This window comes from Erpetoichthys calabaricus, chromosome 10, assembly GCF_900747795.2.
Source record: "Erpetoichthys calabaricus chromosome 10, fErpCal1.3, whole genome shotgun sequence".
In the NCBI taxonomy this organism is placed as follows: Eukaryota; Metazoa; Chordata; class Cladistia; order Polypteriformes; family Polypteridae; genus Erpetoichthys; species Erpetoichthys calabaricus.
The window spans coordinates 18,284,269-18,303,089 of record NC_041403.2 but is presented as its reverse complement, the minus strand read 5'-3'; the positions used below and the strand labels follow the sequence as shown (position 1 = coordinate 18,303,089).

The window sequence follows — 18,821 nt, the reverse complement described above, 5'->3', positions numbered from 1 at the left end:
AATTTACTTTTCTTACAAATTTACTTGAAAGTGTTCCAAAAAAAAAAAAAAAAAAAAAATCAGGCCACCGGAAGTCTATTTGTTTTATGTGGAACAACCAGACAGACAGACATGGCAACTATAATTGTTACTTTTCACATTAAATGCAAAAGCACCTAAAAAAACAAAACAAAAAAAGAAGAAGAAAACACGGACATACAAAATAATGTTTGCATGTGCTACACATTACCTTCTAATGATATCATCAAAAAACAGTTACTATATCAAGGCAGAAGAAATGCTTTGTACTAAGCTTTCTTCTAAAATTCTTACAATTAGTCTGTTTCTGTATAAAATATTTCCATTTATAACTAATTGTAATGTATGGATGCACATTACTTTAATTCCCTGTATTTCAAACATATATGATTTATTTTATTATAATGCATTGTTTATAGCTGAAGTAGGATATATTCTTTGGCATGGTTCGGTTTCTCAGGTGTAGTACTTTTAATAATGCAAACAAAATTATAATTACCCTTTGTCCTAAGGACGGCTACTAAACTTTTGCTGCAGAGAGATCTAATGGCATGTTTTACTAAAGTGTTGTCCATTTTAAACTTCTATTAAATGGATAAAACAACAAAAGGCATAAGTTAATTATTAATATATTATACTCACCTATTAGGATAACTTTACTTAAATGCAGAAACCATGTCACTTTTTCAGGGGAAAACCTATTTAATAAACACAGACCAAAAGATATTTACAAATACTACTTTGGAAATATTCAACAAATGTTTATAACTAAAATTATTTATAATACATACTTAAAATGGTAAACAGTTATGATATACCTTGGTTACCTTTCACTATATTAGAATAAGAAACTTGCATTTGGTGTAAATATATTAGAAAGAACATAGGAACAAATATGAGTGCGTAATTATTATATATTTTTAAGTCAGGACAGTATTAAAAAATGAATAAGCAATTACTATAACATACAGTATATGCTGTATAGATAAACTAAAAAATCTAAATGGATGAGGACATTCTTAAGTTGTACTGTATTTTGGAGTGTCATCCTCTTATTAAGTACTTTCTTGTCAATGCAAAGAGCCTGCTGCTCCACACAAGCCTAACATGAATCAGTATGTCAATGTGCATATACAGTAGCATGCAAACTTGGTCAAAAGGTTTAGCTATTGAGCTAAGAAAAATTGCAATGGGCAAGACAGGTATTCTAAGTGAGTAACTGCAGCATGATTGCTGGTGCCAGATGTGCCAAAACTCTGCAGGAACTGTGTGATGCAGTGTTTCCAGCACCTTCTTGAATCCATGAACCCAGTTCAGTTCTGTAGTAATAAAGGGATTGGACTAACTACTCAGTACCATAGATACTGTGGATGTCAACTACAATATATACAGTAGGAATCATCAAATAGATGTGGCCAAGATTTCACAGAGTAAATACACCTCACATACTTAGACACATTCCCTCATTCACTCCTGGATGCTCTCATGCAATCATTCACATCACACACATGAGTAATTATCAAGCACATGTTGCACTCTACTTTTATTATTTCAAACCTGCAAGCTCAATCATTTTAACACCTATTTTAACACCTATTCATAAATATTCACAGTGGTTGTACACAATCATGTAACTTTTATTGATTAGCCAGAAAGTAACACTCAAAATCCACATTACAAGTTAGTCATCAAAATAAGTTAGCTAGCAAAAAATGTCTTTGACAAAATTGATACCAAGAATCATGATTCAGTGACAACTAAATGAAAAAAGTATGTCTTTATAATGACATATTCTGAAATGCTCAGACAATTTATCACTTTTTTTTTTTTTAGAAGCACAGCACTTTCAGTGAATCTTATCAAGCACAGATGGAGGCCTAAGGCAAGAAAAAAAATTGAAGCTTACATTCACAGCAGGAAAATACTCACTCATTCACTAACTTAACAAGAATGAGTAAAAACTGCTTTCTTCTAAGTTACATGGATATTGACTAAGTACAATAAAGCACTCACTAATGCAAAAGTATTAAAGGGAATGGGTTAGTTTTTTTGTCAGAGTTTGCTATTGATAAATCGTTAGATATTGTTATTGAATCTCTGAAACAGGAACCTCTGTTCTCTGCACATCTTAGCAGAGAATAACCAAATCCTTAGTTGTTGATGAACCAACAGACAACAAAACACATCCATGCCAAAGCTATGCATTTATATTCCAGATTTTTACAGAACAGAATTCAGAGAGGAACATGTGGGAGGTGGGTGAGGGAGCAGAGAGTGCCTGACCACCTTTCCCTTTTACTCGAAGTGCGGTTTTTGAGTGCTTGTACCCCTAGTATTTGAAGGAAAACCCTCCACCCTACCCTATCCCATTCACCATCTTTTCAAGCATCAAATATAAAGACAATTATTTAATTTATAAGTTCTCTCCTACAACTGAAAAAAATATGTTGGAGGATGGCTTGGGACAAGTCTGGCAAAAGAAATTCTGAGTGGGCTGCAGTAATCCTTGGGTAGAAAATGGAGGGGTTGCATCTCTCCAAATGAAGCTCTACTTTCATTTTCAATCGCAATAAACAAGTATTCCATACTAACATTTATTTATTTATTTAATATTCCATGCCATTTCCATTTATTAATAACCTCTCCTTAAACAGACTATAATATGATCATATCTTTGACACTTTCCAACATTCCCCTTCTTTAACATATTTGTTGTATTGGAAAAAAACTTAGAATGGTAGAGGAAGGACTGACACACTGACATTAGCAACAGTTGATGGTCCTTGGAAGGATCAGTTATTAGCTCTTCCTGATGTGGACTCAAACTAACTCCTGCTGATGGCCTTGGAAGATGCCTGGTAAAGTACTTAAATCTCCTCAGGAGAACAGCGATCTTTGTATGCTCTCATCATCTAGCCATCTGTCTGCTCATTATTTTTAGTCCATTTATCACACTATTCATAGTAAAACTCTTTTTATCCTGTTCTCTCACCCTGGAAGGCTCTTATCTTTATGCTTACTCACAGATCTAAGTTGCAACAGCAACGTTAATGCAAAATAAAACTGTTATACTGTATATGGAATATCCATAGATATTGTGAAATTAAGCTCAATTCGCTTATTAAACGATACGGTCTCAAAATGAAAATACAATAAACATGAGCAGCTTTGTGACTCATTGGTATGCCTGGAATACAGTACATTGAAATGTGCAGCTGGTTGAACTTTAAACTTTGGGAAGTGTGGTTTCAAATGTGCAACATGTACATCTCTTAATTCCATTCTTGCCCTCTAGATGTGTGCTTGCTCACTTTCTGTTCTGGAAGAAGCATTAGCACCCCAGCTATTAGCATTCATAGCATTTGCGGTTTCATTTGCTACTGAGGTGTTGCTGAACATCAAACTTTTAAATGTTTTGAAATTCTGCTGTTACCTGGTGGTCTGACTGTGTGGCATTCCCAGCTGCAGAAGATTAATGTTTGGAGTAGCCTATCTGAGGAAGACCACATGAGAGATGATAAGAGATGCACAGTATTTGATGCGGTGGATTCATATACAGGAAATAAGATCGTGACGGTTGGCCAAAAATTGACAGATGCATAGCAAAGTACAGCCCACAATCATCCCCAGTATGGATTTATGTTACAAACTATTTAATTATTTATGCTCTGAAGTTCAATGTCAATAAATAGCCTCTTTTTCATCAGGTGTACATGGATTATTATATTATCCCTAGATTGGTACAGTTAAAACCTAGCATGTCTGAGGAGTATTGTATATGGCATATAGAGGCTTTTACAGTATAGTATGACACATACAGTAGGTCAAGCATCTCTAATCCGAAATGCCTGGGACCAGAAGTATTTCTGATGTTGGATATTTTTGGATTTTGGAATATTTGCATATTCATAATGAGATATCTTGAAGTCTAAACATGAAATGTATTTATTTTTCATATACTGTACACCTTAGACACAACCTGAAGATAACTGTATACTATATATTTAATAATTATTTGCATGAAACAAATTTTGTGAACAGTAGGTTGAGCAGAATACCTATATCAGAGATGAAACAACTGAGAAAACAATAAATTCAGACGTGAGCGCCAGTATGCTTTGCATCCTAGGAACCCAGTTAGCTGAAGTATTCTGTAATATTTCAGTAGTTATCTGCCGCTCTGATGCTGATCTTTCTGATCATAAAATAGGTCATTATGATAGCAATTGACGGCAAGAATTCATAATTCATTGCAGATTTATGGTATTGGAGGGTACTTCTAGAGTGACTTTTTCTCTTGGACGATTTGGCTCAAATACTAATCAGTGCATCGTTATCTCATAACAGGCTTAAGTTTTGAGTTTGGTATTTTTCCATCCAGCCATTTTAGCACTAGAACGACCTCAAAAAACAGTGACACACAGATACACACAAAGACAGTCACACACCCATCATCAAGATATTGAGGTTTTTGGTATCAGGGAACCTTAAAACACAGAGAGCCATCGAAAATGAACTTTTTGACGAATCTAAAGTTTTCGCTTCTCCCCCATAGACAATAGGTTATGTTGGGGGAGGGCACAAAGCAGCAACGGCAGGCTTTCAGCCTCCTCCTATGATGCTGTGTTTTGATTAAAAGGTTACAGTACACAGAGAATAAGCAAAAAACATAGTGAGTAATGCACATATATGTTTGCAGTGACAATAGTTGTTAACAAAGTGGCACCAACAGAGCGTCAGAGCATATGTGCTCTCTAAGATGAACCAGGCAACACTTTTCAATTATACCACTCACCGCCCTTTCCGCATAGCAGTTTCGGAAGTACTGCACAGCTTATATCATGCCTGTCACCCGTGGCTCCCCAAAATTCCACTGGGGGAACCATTAGGCACCATCATTCATTGTTTGAGTGCTGGTGCATGCTTGAAATTCAAATGGGGATTGAAGAAATTGGTTGTAAACTGTAGGTACCAGCTCATGTATAATTATAAGCTCATTATAATAATTAGTTTTTACAGGAGAGTCACCTATCACTTAAGGATCAGTTCTGACTGAAAAGAGATTGGGTCAGCCAAATATATCATTCCAGCAATAATAAGAAGACAAAAGGTGTGGGAATTTTAATCCATAAAGCAATCCCACTTGTAGCAACCGATGTAGTATCTGATCCTGAAGAGTGCTATGTCATGGTTGAGTGGAATCTATTCAACTACAAAGTAATCCTGGTAAACATAATGCGGATGACAGAGAATTTATGCAAAATGTATTTGCACAGGTTCCTAATAGGAGTACTGATAAAATTGTAATAGTTGGAGATTTTAATTGCATTTTAAATCCAGTCTTGGACAGGTCCTCAACAACGGTATCTAAAACATATAAAACTGCAAAAATAATTTCATGATTCATTGCAGACCATAATCTATAAGATTCATGGAGATTTTTATATCCAAATTCAGCGGTATGTTCCTTCCTCCTGCTTGTACATCATCACTCAAGAACTGATTATTTCTTCATTGATAATAATTTCATGCACACTACCAAATCCTTTAAGTTTGACTCTATTGTCATCTCCAACCACTGTACCCTACATAATAAACTCACAACTGGCATCTTAATCCCTTGAAATTAGTAGATGAAAACTTTATAGAATTCATCTCTTATTAAAATCAATTAATTTTTGGGGACCAATGCATTCTCCTAGGTTTCCAATGGATCACTCTGGGAAACAATGAAGGCTGTTTTAAAAGGACAAATTAATTCTTCTCTCTCACAAAAACAAACTACAGAGTAGAAAAATGTCAGAATTGCTTAAAGAGAGTTCCAGAATAGATCATGAATATGCCAGATCTCCTAATGAGGCTCTCTATAAGAAAATACTGACTTTGCAATCATATTTTAATCTCTTGACAAGAGAAACTGAAATTACACTAAATTAAACATGATTTTAAACCAAAATCTTTATATCCTTTTTATGCAGCCTTGGTATTACAATCACTTCAAATCCATTAACAGCAATATTTGGCATTCTCCCAGATGGCATTAAAGTTCATAGGGAGAAATCGATTGTAGTAGTCTACACCACACTATTAGCATATTATTCAACACTATTAGCACATACTATTAGCATACAGGCATTTCTTGCTCAATTGGAAGAATCCCAACCCACCTTTAATAACTCAGTGGGAAAGTGATGTTCTATATTATCTCAAATTTGGAAAAATAAAATTCTGTCTGAGAGGATATGTCAAAAACATTTTTGAAATTGGCAAAGCATTAATTAATACTTTCTAAATAAGCATCCTGGGCCTGTGACTGACTCTCTAAACTGTTTAATTGTCTCCTAAAAATATATATGTTTTGTCTCTTTTTACCAATTTTACCTGATTCTCTCTTCTTTTGCTTTTTTTTTCTGTTGATATTTTTTCCTTATATTTTTATTTTCTTTTGTGTTCACTGTAATTCATTTGAAGTAAATAGCTGTATCTGCTATGTTACTATAATACGTTTAATCTGTTAAATGACAAATGTTATAATTTTGGAAAATAAAATATAAAAAATCCAACCTGATTGTGTTACATTTGAAGGCAGGTGCCGAACTCCCTGCCCAAGGTAAATTATGATTTCTGGATACTAGTCGTTTTCATTTTTTGATTTGCATAACGTTTACATTTATGTTTGTGGTTCATCCGTTGGTCTTTTTATTTTTTGTACTATTAAATAATGCATTGCTAATAATATTTTTGACAAGGTGCGTTGCCTCCTTTGCCCCTGTAATAGGTATAATCTAGCAGACTCATACTACAAGTAAAGTGTAGCCTGATTGCTACCATCAGTGTCACTAGTTGGAAAAAATAGGGAAAATGATAGATAAATGAGCAGTTACTGCAGAAAAGAAAGACAGAGAATTATACAGTATGTGCAATAAGAAAATTGTACTCTAATTTTGGAAAGTCAAAAGACTTTAATGAGGATTTTCCAAAAAAGTTTCAGCTCATTTCTCTAGATATATTCCAGCTGTAATTTTACTATAGGTTACATTTGTGGCTAAAAAGTTTTAACTCTTCTTATTTTGTCCAAACAAAAACAAAAATGTAAACTGGACTTATTTTATTCCATAAACTAAAACAGAAATTGTTTTTTGTTACCATACTTGACTTTAAACTTAGAACCTCTTATGCATAACCCTTGAGGTTATGGTAACCTTCTTTAACATTTCTAAGGTAGGACTCTCTATCTAACAGGAAATAGTTACATTAAAATTTCACCAAACTTCTGCTTACAAAATATAGATGTCTAGCTAATTACTGTGTTCTCTGCTTCTAAATTAAATAATTCTAAAGTATTGTTTAACAATAGGAGTAACTGTATTCTAATTAGACATTACAGCTAAAACATTATATAACTAACTAAACATTGTAGCATTTGCAAAAAAAATTATAATGAAGACATGCTGAATGACTTACATTATTTAATCTTCAGGTTCTTACACTTCATTGGGAACAGCTTGAAGCTAGGGAAAAATAAAGGTCTTAAATAATTACAAACTCCACATTTACATAATTACACATTTAGCTATATAAGAATTTCCTATAAAAATGTGAAAAAATAAACTAATTAATAAAAGAAAGAAATCCAGATAAAAACAAGTCTGACATTTTGCATAGGCTTTTAGTAAAAATATGTATTAAATTTTTTGAATGATTAGCACAATATGAAGATTTATCACAATCTGAATGAAAAGTAGCAAACTGCAATCTTCACAAAAAAAAACTGAAATTGTAATTGCAAGCAGTAACTATCCTCCTACTAACATAACTTTCAATGGTCCATGTTAGACTCGCTGGTGTAATTATCATAACTTACTTCAAGCATGACCTAAGCAAAAACACATAACTGCAGTTCATTTTATTATTCTCCAGAACTGCAATATGACACATAGGTTGCCAACCATTGTTCTTTTCAATATGAGCTATGATAAAGGACAAAGCATTCAATGATCTGTCACATTTAAAATGCCTTTAGGGAAATTATAATTTATGATGATCAGAAAGTAATGGTCCACACAGAAATTGAAGTACTTTGTCCTCCCAATAGATTCTGTTGCTTAGGCCAGTATGAGACACCAGTCTTTTAAAGTAGGTGACATCCTCTTATTTATTTTGCTTTTATGGTACCTGCAGTTATCACCAAAAAACGTTTTTTAGCCAACCTATGCATGACCTATGTATAACCCGTAAGGCATTCCTCAGCAGAAAGATAACATTTAGAATTTACAGGACATTTAACTTTCAATGTTATTTGATGTTTTCATTCCAGTTTAACTAGCAAACAAGCAATAGACAGTAAATTTCATAACTCTCCAAAGCACATTTAATGAAAGGAAAGCACTTTCAATGTATCAAAGGCTTTACATACAGAGTTTTGCAAAATTGAAAACGATACAATGACTAAAAGACTAACACCAAATTGAGTTTCAAAGTAAACTGCATTTGATGAATAGTCATTGGTGTTATTAATCTTAATATACCATGTGGCTAACAGTTTGTGTTTAATATGAAAACATGCAGCTGCCAGCTCATCACTATATTAGCAATCATGTTCCACAGAACAAGCAGTTGGACAGGACTCGATTCAGTTTCAATTAAATGGAAGGTTTAAAATGACATCATACCAGCAATCTGTCGACATATAATAAATGTACTTTTCTGATATCTGAATCTATAATAAATATTTGCATTTATGTAAAAGGAACAAGGGTGGACACATGTTAAGAATATAGTCATTTCATTTTTAAAAAAAAGCATGACTAATGGCAAATGACAATAAGCAAAGTATTTTGTAGCTATTAATATTTGTTTGCATGGAGTTTGCACAGCAGCCATGGTTAAAAGCGTCCACAAAATAAATTTCCAGAGGCAAATGTTCAGGCAATCCCATTAGTGCTTCTCCTGGATCAAATGATCTGTCTCAATTTTAGAAATCACTAAATTTATGTTGATAAGCTGAACATACAGTGCTGAACTCAGCAACACAATCTCAATTATTTTTTACAGCAATGAGTAACGTAACGCATATCTTACTGAAGTAAAAATTTGTGCATTGTTATTATTCTACCAGCAGTCCTTTGCAATGCTTAGTCACACAGCCAAGCAGAAAAAGGTGTGCAGTGTGCATGGTAATAAATTATCAATGAGACTAAACATTTTTATAAAACACAAGAAAACTATCACAGGGGTCATACTTATTTTTGGATCCACAGTGGCTGATGATGAAGTTTAACTCTTTTTTTGTGCAGTTTAATGATGTCAAGTGTTTTGACAAAGGAAGACACCAGAAAATTACCTGCCCATGTACATACTGATTTTTAAGAAACCAGGTTTCTGCGTTAACTGGGTTATTCACTCTTATTTTGTGCAATTAAACACACTGTGTGTCAGTGGGTTTACTCACTCAAAAATGTACTCGGGTATTACCATATCCTCAGCAAGAGCAACTCAGTATGTCCTATGAAATTTGATCATTTGTTTGTGGAACTTCCATCAGTGACATTGAGGTTTGTCTCTATTACAATCTTTGTCTTTTGCTCTTTCTCTGTATTTTTTTTTATCATATGTGTGTATGACACACCACAGAATATGAATAATGGCGAGTGTTGATTGGCCCTGTAAACTTTGAATTAATACGCAGATGGCTTAGCTTGTCCAAAACCCGATGGTTTTTATAAAAAATACAAGGCACTATTTTTTATATAGCATATAGTCTTATGTGGGCAAAGTGCAATGAAGCTCTTATATGCACTCTTCACCACAACACTGCTACTAGGCAGGAATCTCCCATCAATGGCTATGTAAAATAAAATAACGCAGAATTTAATAGGTGAAAAGTAGGCACAGGTTAGGAAAAAATCACAATGTTTGAGTAAGTATATGTCTGTATTACAACATAACCATTGAAAAACAGAATTGCAGGAATAAAGATTTGGAAGCTCTGGAAACTCGGCAAATGGAGAAGGCAGTGTGTGTCAGAACTCCACACATAACCCAACAAAAAAGTAAACAAGAAATTTATCCTTACCTTAAAGAAATAGTCACAAGAATGTGATTAAATGTATTACTTCAGTTTTCTTTTGTTGTCACAACCACACCACACAAATGTGAATGGCATGTTTTCTTAATCAAAATCTTTGCTGTTTCAAAGTTTACATATTTACAATTTTTTAAGGCTTTTGTTTTCACATTGGAACCTCTGTACCCTTCATCTCCATTTTAAAAGGCAAAAACAAGCTATGTATTTCAAAAAAAAAAAAAAGTACAACATACTTCACTTTATGTGGCAACTCAACATATACTAGGAGTGTGAAGAAATAAATTTGACCTTAAAAATACAGAACTTATCCTTTAAGTATTCAAGGTTCCTCTACAATTGTCCATTTTTGCAAATGAGCTGTACTCCATATAGAAGTGTCAGAAAACCATTTCACTAAACACTCCATTTTTGCAACAAAGCACCAACTTAACTGAGCTGCATTCTTGTTTTGAAAAAAGTCAAATAAAAAGGCAGCCCCTTTTTTTCTTCCTTCTCATTCAAATTAAGGGCACACACGTGGCTTTCTTTCCACTAACAGAGCAGACAGTTTCTCAAAGCACACAAAACATTGTACTAATTTATTTTTCCCATGGCAATCAAAAGCTCTACTTTCTAACTAAGCAAAACCCTCTGAATCCAGCTTTGCCTTTCGGCTTTCAGCATGACAAGACTTTCAGGCTTAAGCCTTTTGCTGAAATCTGTCAGTTGAAATGGTTAAAGAATCTCTGATACATACGCCTTCATCATGTATATAAAGATTATTAGAGAGACAAATACTGTATGTACTATATTATTACATTATCACCTTTCCCTTCATGAGTTTTTGGTAAGTGAACTCAAAACAGAATGGATTCTATATTCTAATTTATGAAGTACAAAAAAAATCACATTTAATTCTTGAGTATGAATAAATATAAATGCTTTAAAATTTATAATTGTAACTTTATGTGCAAGTCCCTCAAGTGGTGGCTCTGAGTCCAGAGATCTGCACTGGCAATCAGAAGGTTGCTGGTTCGAATCCCGTAAATGCCAATAGGGACTCTGCTCTGTTGGGCCCTTGAGCAAGGCCCTTAACCTGCAATTGATGAGCGCTTTGAGTAGTGAGAAAAGCGCTATATAAATGTAAAGAATTATTATTATTTAGTTCAAGTACTTTTTGCTAAAAAATGCTTGTTGCATGTTATCTTTGTAAATATATTTTAAAGAAAGCTTGAGATGCTGAAAAAGGGCACTAAATAATTGTGTTCGAAAAGATTCTATAATAACATTATATATAATATAATATGCTGCGGTGGGTTGGCACCCTGCCTGGGATTGGTTCCTGCCTTGTGCCCTGTGTTGGCTGGGATTGGCTCCAGCAGACTCCCGTGACCCTGTGTTCGGATTCAGCGGGTTGGAAAATGGATGGATGGAGAATATAATACGATATTTTTTCTTGCCAGAACTGGAGTTGTGAAGACTCCTGGAAGCATATGGCTTCTGATCAATTCTATATAAACTGGTAGATACCAAGTGTACTTAAAGTTTTACACATTAATAAGAAGTTTACATTTATGTGTAACAGCCAGCACCACTGCTTTGTTTATTTATTGTTTTGCTCTTAGAGTGCAACATGCAATTACACATAGTATCTTAGACTAAAACTAATTAACCATTTCTAAAAGTTACAAAAAGCATGTTTTGGAGGAAACTATAATCTTTATTTGCTTTACAGATTTAGTGGAATAGGTAAACCTATTTAATCTGTCAGTGTTCCAGCTGTACAATAAAATAAATAGAAATGTTAATACATGTTATACTCATAAGAACATAAGTTTGAAAAATGTGAGACTATTCAATCCATCAAGGTTTTTGGGTTACGTAATAGCTAACTTATAACACTATCTCACCCAGATACTTTTTAAAGGTTGTAAAGGTTTCTGCTTTGGCTACAGGAATTTGTTGTTTGTACCACATTCCTGTAACTCTTTGCATGACAAAATGCCTTCTGGCTTTAGTACTAAATATACTTCCCCTTTAATTTCCACTGCTGTCACTAAGTATGATGTGCTATTTACTATAAAGGTTTCTGAAAATCAACAAGTAACAGTAAATACATACTCAACATTTATACACAGTGTGCATAACAGATGAAATACGCACAGTACTCAACCAAAACTAACTCAGCACTTATGTATTGTCCATTTGTCTTTTTTAATTGGTAACACGGGCTTATTTGATTTTCACAACTTTGTCAAAATCTAGGGTAAGTGAAGAGAGTGCAGAGATGAAAATGTTTTAGCTTGCAGGCACTTGACTCTTACAGGACTTCGGTACACACACCTACTTCACAAGGCAAGGTGTGCTGTTCTGCAATTGTGTACACTTTCTTATATTTGGCAGCTTGATGTGCAACAAGATGATGTCTTGAGTGCCTGTTCATTTGTTCTACGAACACCTAGGATGTTTTTGGTCCATGTTCATTAGTTTTCTTACTGAAGTGCATAATATACAACAGGTTATCATCTAGATGCTTATGACTGGACTTCTGTCAGTCAATTTCAATACCTCAGTACGCAGGACCAAAAAAGTCCCTTGGATTGGGCCCAGAACTGAAATATACAATTAGTATCCCCTCAAAACATATAAAATGATAGATGATTTATTTATTTATGCTTTTAAACGTAGGCTGACAACCCATCCAGGGCGTCTAGTGATTCATATTTGAGTCGCAAACTTGATCCGTTGTAATCCTGTTCCAGTTTTAACTTCTTTTGAAATTGAAGTTTATTAAATGAAAACATGTTACTTTGAAATTCTAAAGATGTGAATTATATTTGTTTGATTTTTGTAAATATGTTTCTCTGAGACTTGTACCTTCAATAAACTGTGCTTCACTGTGTGCAGATTTGAAGGTAATAAAATCAAATTTCTGATAATACCCATCCAAGACATTCTAGTAAACTAGAAGGTATCCACTAGTCCATTCCTTTAGGAATAATTAACACGGATAATGTCCTTTCAGTGTAAAGATAAAGTATTTTACAACACAAACACCAGTGCTTACTCACACACATCTAATTTCAAATTACCAATCTAATTAGGTACTTCTGTACTATAGACGAATACTCACGCAATCATGGAAAGACCATGCTCATGGGTCAGAGGCAGCATCCTAGCCAAAAATCAAAAACTGCTGTTTAACTGATGTAAGGTGGAATCATCACCTGCTTTTCAACTGTTCCCATTTAAGACCATATATTTCATATTAATAATATTATAAGGCATGGGAAAATAAGAATTAAAATCATACAATATAATCCATACATTCAAATTCAAAATAATATCTTGGTAAAGTGACCTAAATTAATTGCAAAAATAAAAAAATAATAGTTCATTTCATAGAACACACCTAAACTGTCACTAGAACATTCAATTGGTCTTAAAATATCTATCTATCTAAAAGACACAAAGTTAGTTAAATGGAGACCATCTATCTGGAGTTAAGGGGTTTCAAATGATTGTAGTGCAAATGTACCATTTGGAAGACGGAGGTTCTAGTGAGTCAGTACAAGCCCGCGATTCTCGAAAGAATCGCAAATCCAAGAATGGCAATCACTTTCTGTTCCCTCCGATACTTGGAGGGATGAAATATCATGGAGGGTGGGTGCGTCCTGGGAAAGTTCATTTAATGAAATAAACATATTTGTACTAAAGCGGTTTCTTTTTGGAGCTGTGACTTAGTTGTAGGCGCCTTCATTTATTGTTTTTATCCGTGCAGTCTTTTTTTTGTTTTTCTATGGCTGTGTCGTCAGCGAGAAGTCGGTTGCTGACGGCGGCGGATTCGCGTGCTGAAGTGACCATGGCAGCGGATCCGGGCATGGAGGGCTACATTACTAAACGAACGTGGTATATGTGGTGGTTTGGGCGGTCGCGTTCGGGCGGCTGTACAACCTGGCGTGCACGCTTTACCTCAGGTTAAGTTCACAGGTCGTAGCCATGGTAAAGTTTTCATTTAATTAAATAAGCATATTTGTACTAAAGCGGTTTCTTTGTGTGGGCGCCGTCGTTCATTGTTTTTATCCATACGGGCTCGTTTACAGGTCGTAGCCATACGGGTTCGTGTTTGTATTACTAATCGTTGAGCTCCTTCCATTTGGAGCCGTGAAACCTTTGCCTCTACTGTGTCAGAAGCACGTTGTGGGCGCGTTCATTCATTGTGTTTATCCATACGGGCTCGTTTTGTATTTCCGGTAGTTGAGCTCTTTCATTGTGGAGCCGTGACATCTTTGCTTCTGGTGTGTCTGAAGCGCGTCGTAGGAGCCTCCGTGTATTGTTTTTATCCATGCGGTCCCGTCTTGTTGTTCTGTGGCTGTGTCGTTAGGTAGAAGTCGTTTACTGTTAGGAAGCATACTCCAACTTACACACATTGACTGCTGGCACAATGGATTAGAGCAGGTGTAGTTTACAGGTTGTGGTGTTTGGGCGCCACGCACTGACTCTGGGAACTACGGGCTCGGTTTTGTATTATAAATCATTGAGCTCACAGGTTGTGTTGTTTGGGCGCCACCTACCGACTCTGGGAAGCCGCTGGGTTTGACTCTGGGGCTCTGCGTGCGTCCGCCGTCCGTGCATAAATTAAACTGTGGTTTAGTAATATAATAGTAATATTTTAGTAATATAGATGGTAACCTAATCTACATCATGAACAAAAAATGTTTTTTACCTGTATTATTATCAATCTTTAATTTAATATTGTTTTTTGTATCAGTAAGGTGCTGCTGGAGTATGTGAATTTCCCCTTGGGATTAATAAAGTATCTATCTATCAAAAGAACAACTCCAAGCAACTCAATGATAAGATGATTGAAACATCAGGGGATGGGTGTGTATAACAAATATTCAAATAACTGAAAATGTGTTAAAGTACAGTTAAATGAATCATTAATAGATGGAAAAGCATGGCATAGCTGTCAATCTGCCTCAAGCAGGCCCTCCACAAAAACTGCGTGATCATGCAAGAACAAGACCAGTGAGGGCTGGCCACCAAGAGACCTATGAAAACATTGAAGGAGTTTGAAGCTACAGATGGGACCAAGTGTGCAAACAACAGCTGTTGCACGAATGCATAACCAGTCACAGCTTTATGCAAGAGTAGCGAAGAGTAGGCCTCTGTTTTATATAAAAAAAAAAAAAAAAAACCACAAATACTCCATTCAACTTTGCCAGAAGGTACCCGAAAAACTCTGAAGTCATTTGGAAGAAGGATCTAGGGTCTGATGAGACCAAATTTAAGCTTGTTGGCCATCAGACTCAAAGAGATCCATATTACTAACCGAGAATGGTAAACCGGAAGGCACGGACCCAGGTACACGGCGATGGACGCAGGAGACATAGTGCGCAGGTGCCTACAGCGCGCGTCTCATAAACTGCAAGCGAAGTCTGATCCACCACGAACGAAGGAGTCACGGCTCAAAAATGAAACAGCTCAACTAACGTAAATAAGAAATGAAGCAACAACGCGCCCATAGCTAATGACGAACGACACAGCCACACAAAAAAGAGGAAACGGAAGAGGCTACGGAGGCCCCACAGGTCCACAAAGATAATACGGACGGCGTGGGAAAGTACGAAAGGCGCAGGCGCCTACAATGCGCTTCTGAAATGCCGCAAGCAAAGCAGGGCCCGGCTCCAAAAAGAAAGAGCTCGACTGACACCGTCCACACTACACAGCATAGTCACACCCGACATAGTACGGAAGGTGCAGGCACCTACAACGCGCTTCGAAAGCACCGCAAGCAAAAACCCGAGATAGTACAGAAGCCCCAAAGATCCGGACTCCACAGCATATGTGAATCACATTACAGTATGACAATATTATAAGTACTCACAGAAAACACAAACAGAAGAGGCTTCGGCGTCCCGCCCCACAGTCAAACCAGAGAAAGTACGGAGTCCCCAAACGTCCACAAAACACAGCATAGTCAAACCCGAGATAGTACGGAGGGCACATGCGCCTATGCCTATATACCACAAGCGAAGGAGCCACGGCTCAGAAACGAAAGAGCTCAACTAACGGAAATAAGTAATTTTAACAGTACGTGCAATTATCCATATTACTAACAGTACGTATAACTAATGGAGTAACCCGGCCGGATTACCACAACACAGTCCTAACCAACTTTATGTAGCCTTCTCAAGAGAGTACAAAACCCTACACGTCCACACTACACAGCATAATCAAAATCCCAAGGACAGAGTCGGCCTTTACCTCTCTGAGCCTGTATTTAGACATGGACAACTTTATGTAGCCTTCTCAAGAGTTCGGCATGCATGTAACGTTAACGTCAAGATTATAATAACTCCATACCAAGGAAAACTCATTCAAGGACAACGCCATCTTTACTACAAATGTGGTGTATGAAGATATCCTTTGTACGTCATCTACACCTTTACACTCCAATATATCTCATACATTGATCTGCGCAAACTCAAAGACATTCTATACTTACATAACATAACAATTAAACTGCTATTGTCATTTACATATATTACATAGACCTACAGATGTCGTGACGGTGAACATGATACATATGTAACAATTACCAAGACAGACAATAATCTCTTTCAAATCTATTTCGGGTTACCCAAAACCAGGGGTTGGCGAGGGAAGCGAGCAGGGGGCGGAGCCCCCTAGTAGATATATATTATATACACACACAATCCAAAACAACATTGCAGCAGGGTGATGACAGCATTATGCTGTGGGAATGTTTCTATGCCGCAGGCCCTAGAAAGCTTGAGAGGGTACAGAGGAAAATGAATTCAACATTAGATGAAAACCTGATGGAGCATGCAAGAGAACATTTGTTTTCCTGGAATGGTTTATAACTATGTAGCATTGATGAACCAAAATAATGAAAAGGTGAACTTCCATGATAATACAGTACTTATAATAAATATAACAGCAGGTCAGTGACTTAATGATTGATAAAAGCCATCCTGCACATTAGGAGCGAATACACATTTAAATTGTTAACTAATGATCAGTAATTTTACAAGTGCTCAGTACTAATGTAGATTAGAATAAGCTACACCTTAACAAAGCAAAGCCACAAAAATATTTGGTATTTAAGATATTTTTTTGAAGCCCCCATAATCCAAGTTAACGTTCTGGAGACTGAAGAGTATAGAAGCAGCATCTGGTTTGGATCTGAAACCAGCCGGGTCTTTCAAAATGTACAATTATGCATGCATACAGATCAGACTGAAAACACAATTTTAAATATGGATGCATCATTTAACCAAACCGGTTTATTTTCCAGCATAAAATAAAGGTGAATGTAAGATAACCTCAGCACAGTTCCTCCCCCACACTATGCGACTCTTCAGTTCCACCGGGGGTAGATAAACGTTAACATTATTCAAAGTTATTGACTGTCTGTATACCTGCATTGTTATCACTCTTTAATTTAATATTTTCTTTATCAGTATGCTGCTGCTGGAGTATGTGAATTTCCCCTTGGGATTAATAAAGTATCTATCTATCTATCTATCTATCTAGTACAGTAGAAAGCAAAGGGGCAGCCTGCATTGGAGAATACAAACTACAGAAAATTAAGTGCGGCGAGTCTGTACACTATAGAAGAGAACGCTATACAGGAATAAACTGAATTTTAACACGAACACGATCCCGAGCTGGGACCGAAGCCCAATGTCCTGCGCTCTAAAACAGCGACACAAATCACTGCGCATGTGGGGGATATACTATTACAAATTAGTCATTACTGCCATTTACAAAGGGCATTTGTTGATGCGTGTGAACACTGCGGCAGTCAAAGCTCCAGATGTGATCGTGTATTTAAATCGCTGCTAGTGGGCTGATGAGTGGGTACCTACTGGTCCATTCAAATGAACTGGTGGACGCTGGTTACGTTTTAATGCAACTGTAAGAAACCAGTCCTGTGAAATGCGCTTATTGAGTCCGTAAATTAAAAAAAAAGCAACAATTCAGTCAGATGTACACGTTAAACATGCATATACCTCTTCCCAAGAAGTTATACTAATTATCGTTTGATAATTTTAAAACTCCGGCAAGAGCACCTAATGAACACATTCGAAACTGCAACAAATCGCGTCTTTTTTTTTAGTAATTTCAGTGAAAAGTCGCTTACTTTGACATCTAGAAGTACAACTCTTCGTGATTCCCCGCGTGTCTAGGTGAGTCGTCCTTGTAAAAGTGCTGCTTCCATCCGCTTAATTTTCATTCCGTTTATGTTCCCAAACCGCAGCGTCCACGATCTGTCTAAATGAACGTGCTGTTTGCTCTTTCAGGGCGCATTAGCTGAGCAAGAGACTGGCTCCACGTGCGTTCTTTTTAAGTGGAAGCGCCAGCCAATTATTAAACAAACGCTGCTGTCCAAAGTTGCTGTCTGTACGACAGCTGACGGGTGAAGGATGGTCAGGCGCTTAGTGGGCGGGAAAAGGGGGAGGGGGAGGGGGAGGGGGGAGGGGGGGGGGGGGGGAGTGGCACGCGCCGGGCGTCGCGCGGGGAATTGTTAAGTGCGGCTCGACTTCGCGCGCGTCTGCCCGTTGTCTAGCCAAAGGACAAGCGGAGGTAGAAAGGGGCGGACAGATGGGGGAGGCGAGAAAGCCACTCTCGGGGTGGGCAGAGACAGAGGCAGGCGAAGAGGGAAGACATCCCCCGTGAGGAGGAATCGCCAACCGGCTAGGAGACG

At 36.6% G+C, this 18,821-nt stretch overlaps 1 protein-coding gene across 4 annotated transcripts in view; it reads right to left on the bottom strand.

Moving 5' to 3' along the window:
• lepr (leptin receptor) overlaps window positions 1-18,530 on the bottom strand; it is a 188,550-nt gene extending 170,020 nt beyond the window's left edge. For all 4 annotated transcript variants that reach the window (XR_007936050.1, XR_007936049.1, XR_007936051.1 and 1 more), the window contains exons 1-3: window positions 18,258-18,530; window positions 7,483-7,529; window positions 661-716 (exon numbers count right to left, since the gene is read on the bottom strand). Coding sequence is in view for 1 of the 4 variants with exons in the window: in XM_028810964.2 (XP_028666797.1) it covers window positions 661-716; window positions 7,483-7,484 (58 nt within the window). In the remaining 3 variants the exon portion in view is untranslated. The remainder of the gene's footprint in view (window positions 1-660; window positions 717-7,482; window positions 7,530-18,257) is intronic.
• Between the last annotated feature and the right edge of the window lie 291 nt (window positions 18,531-18,821).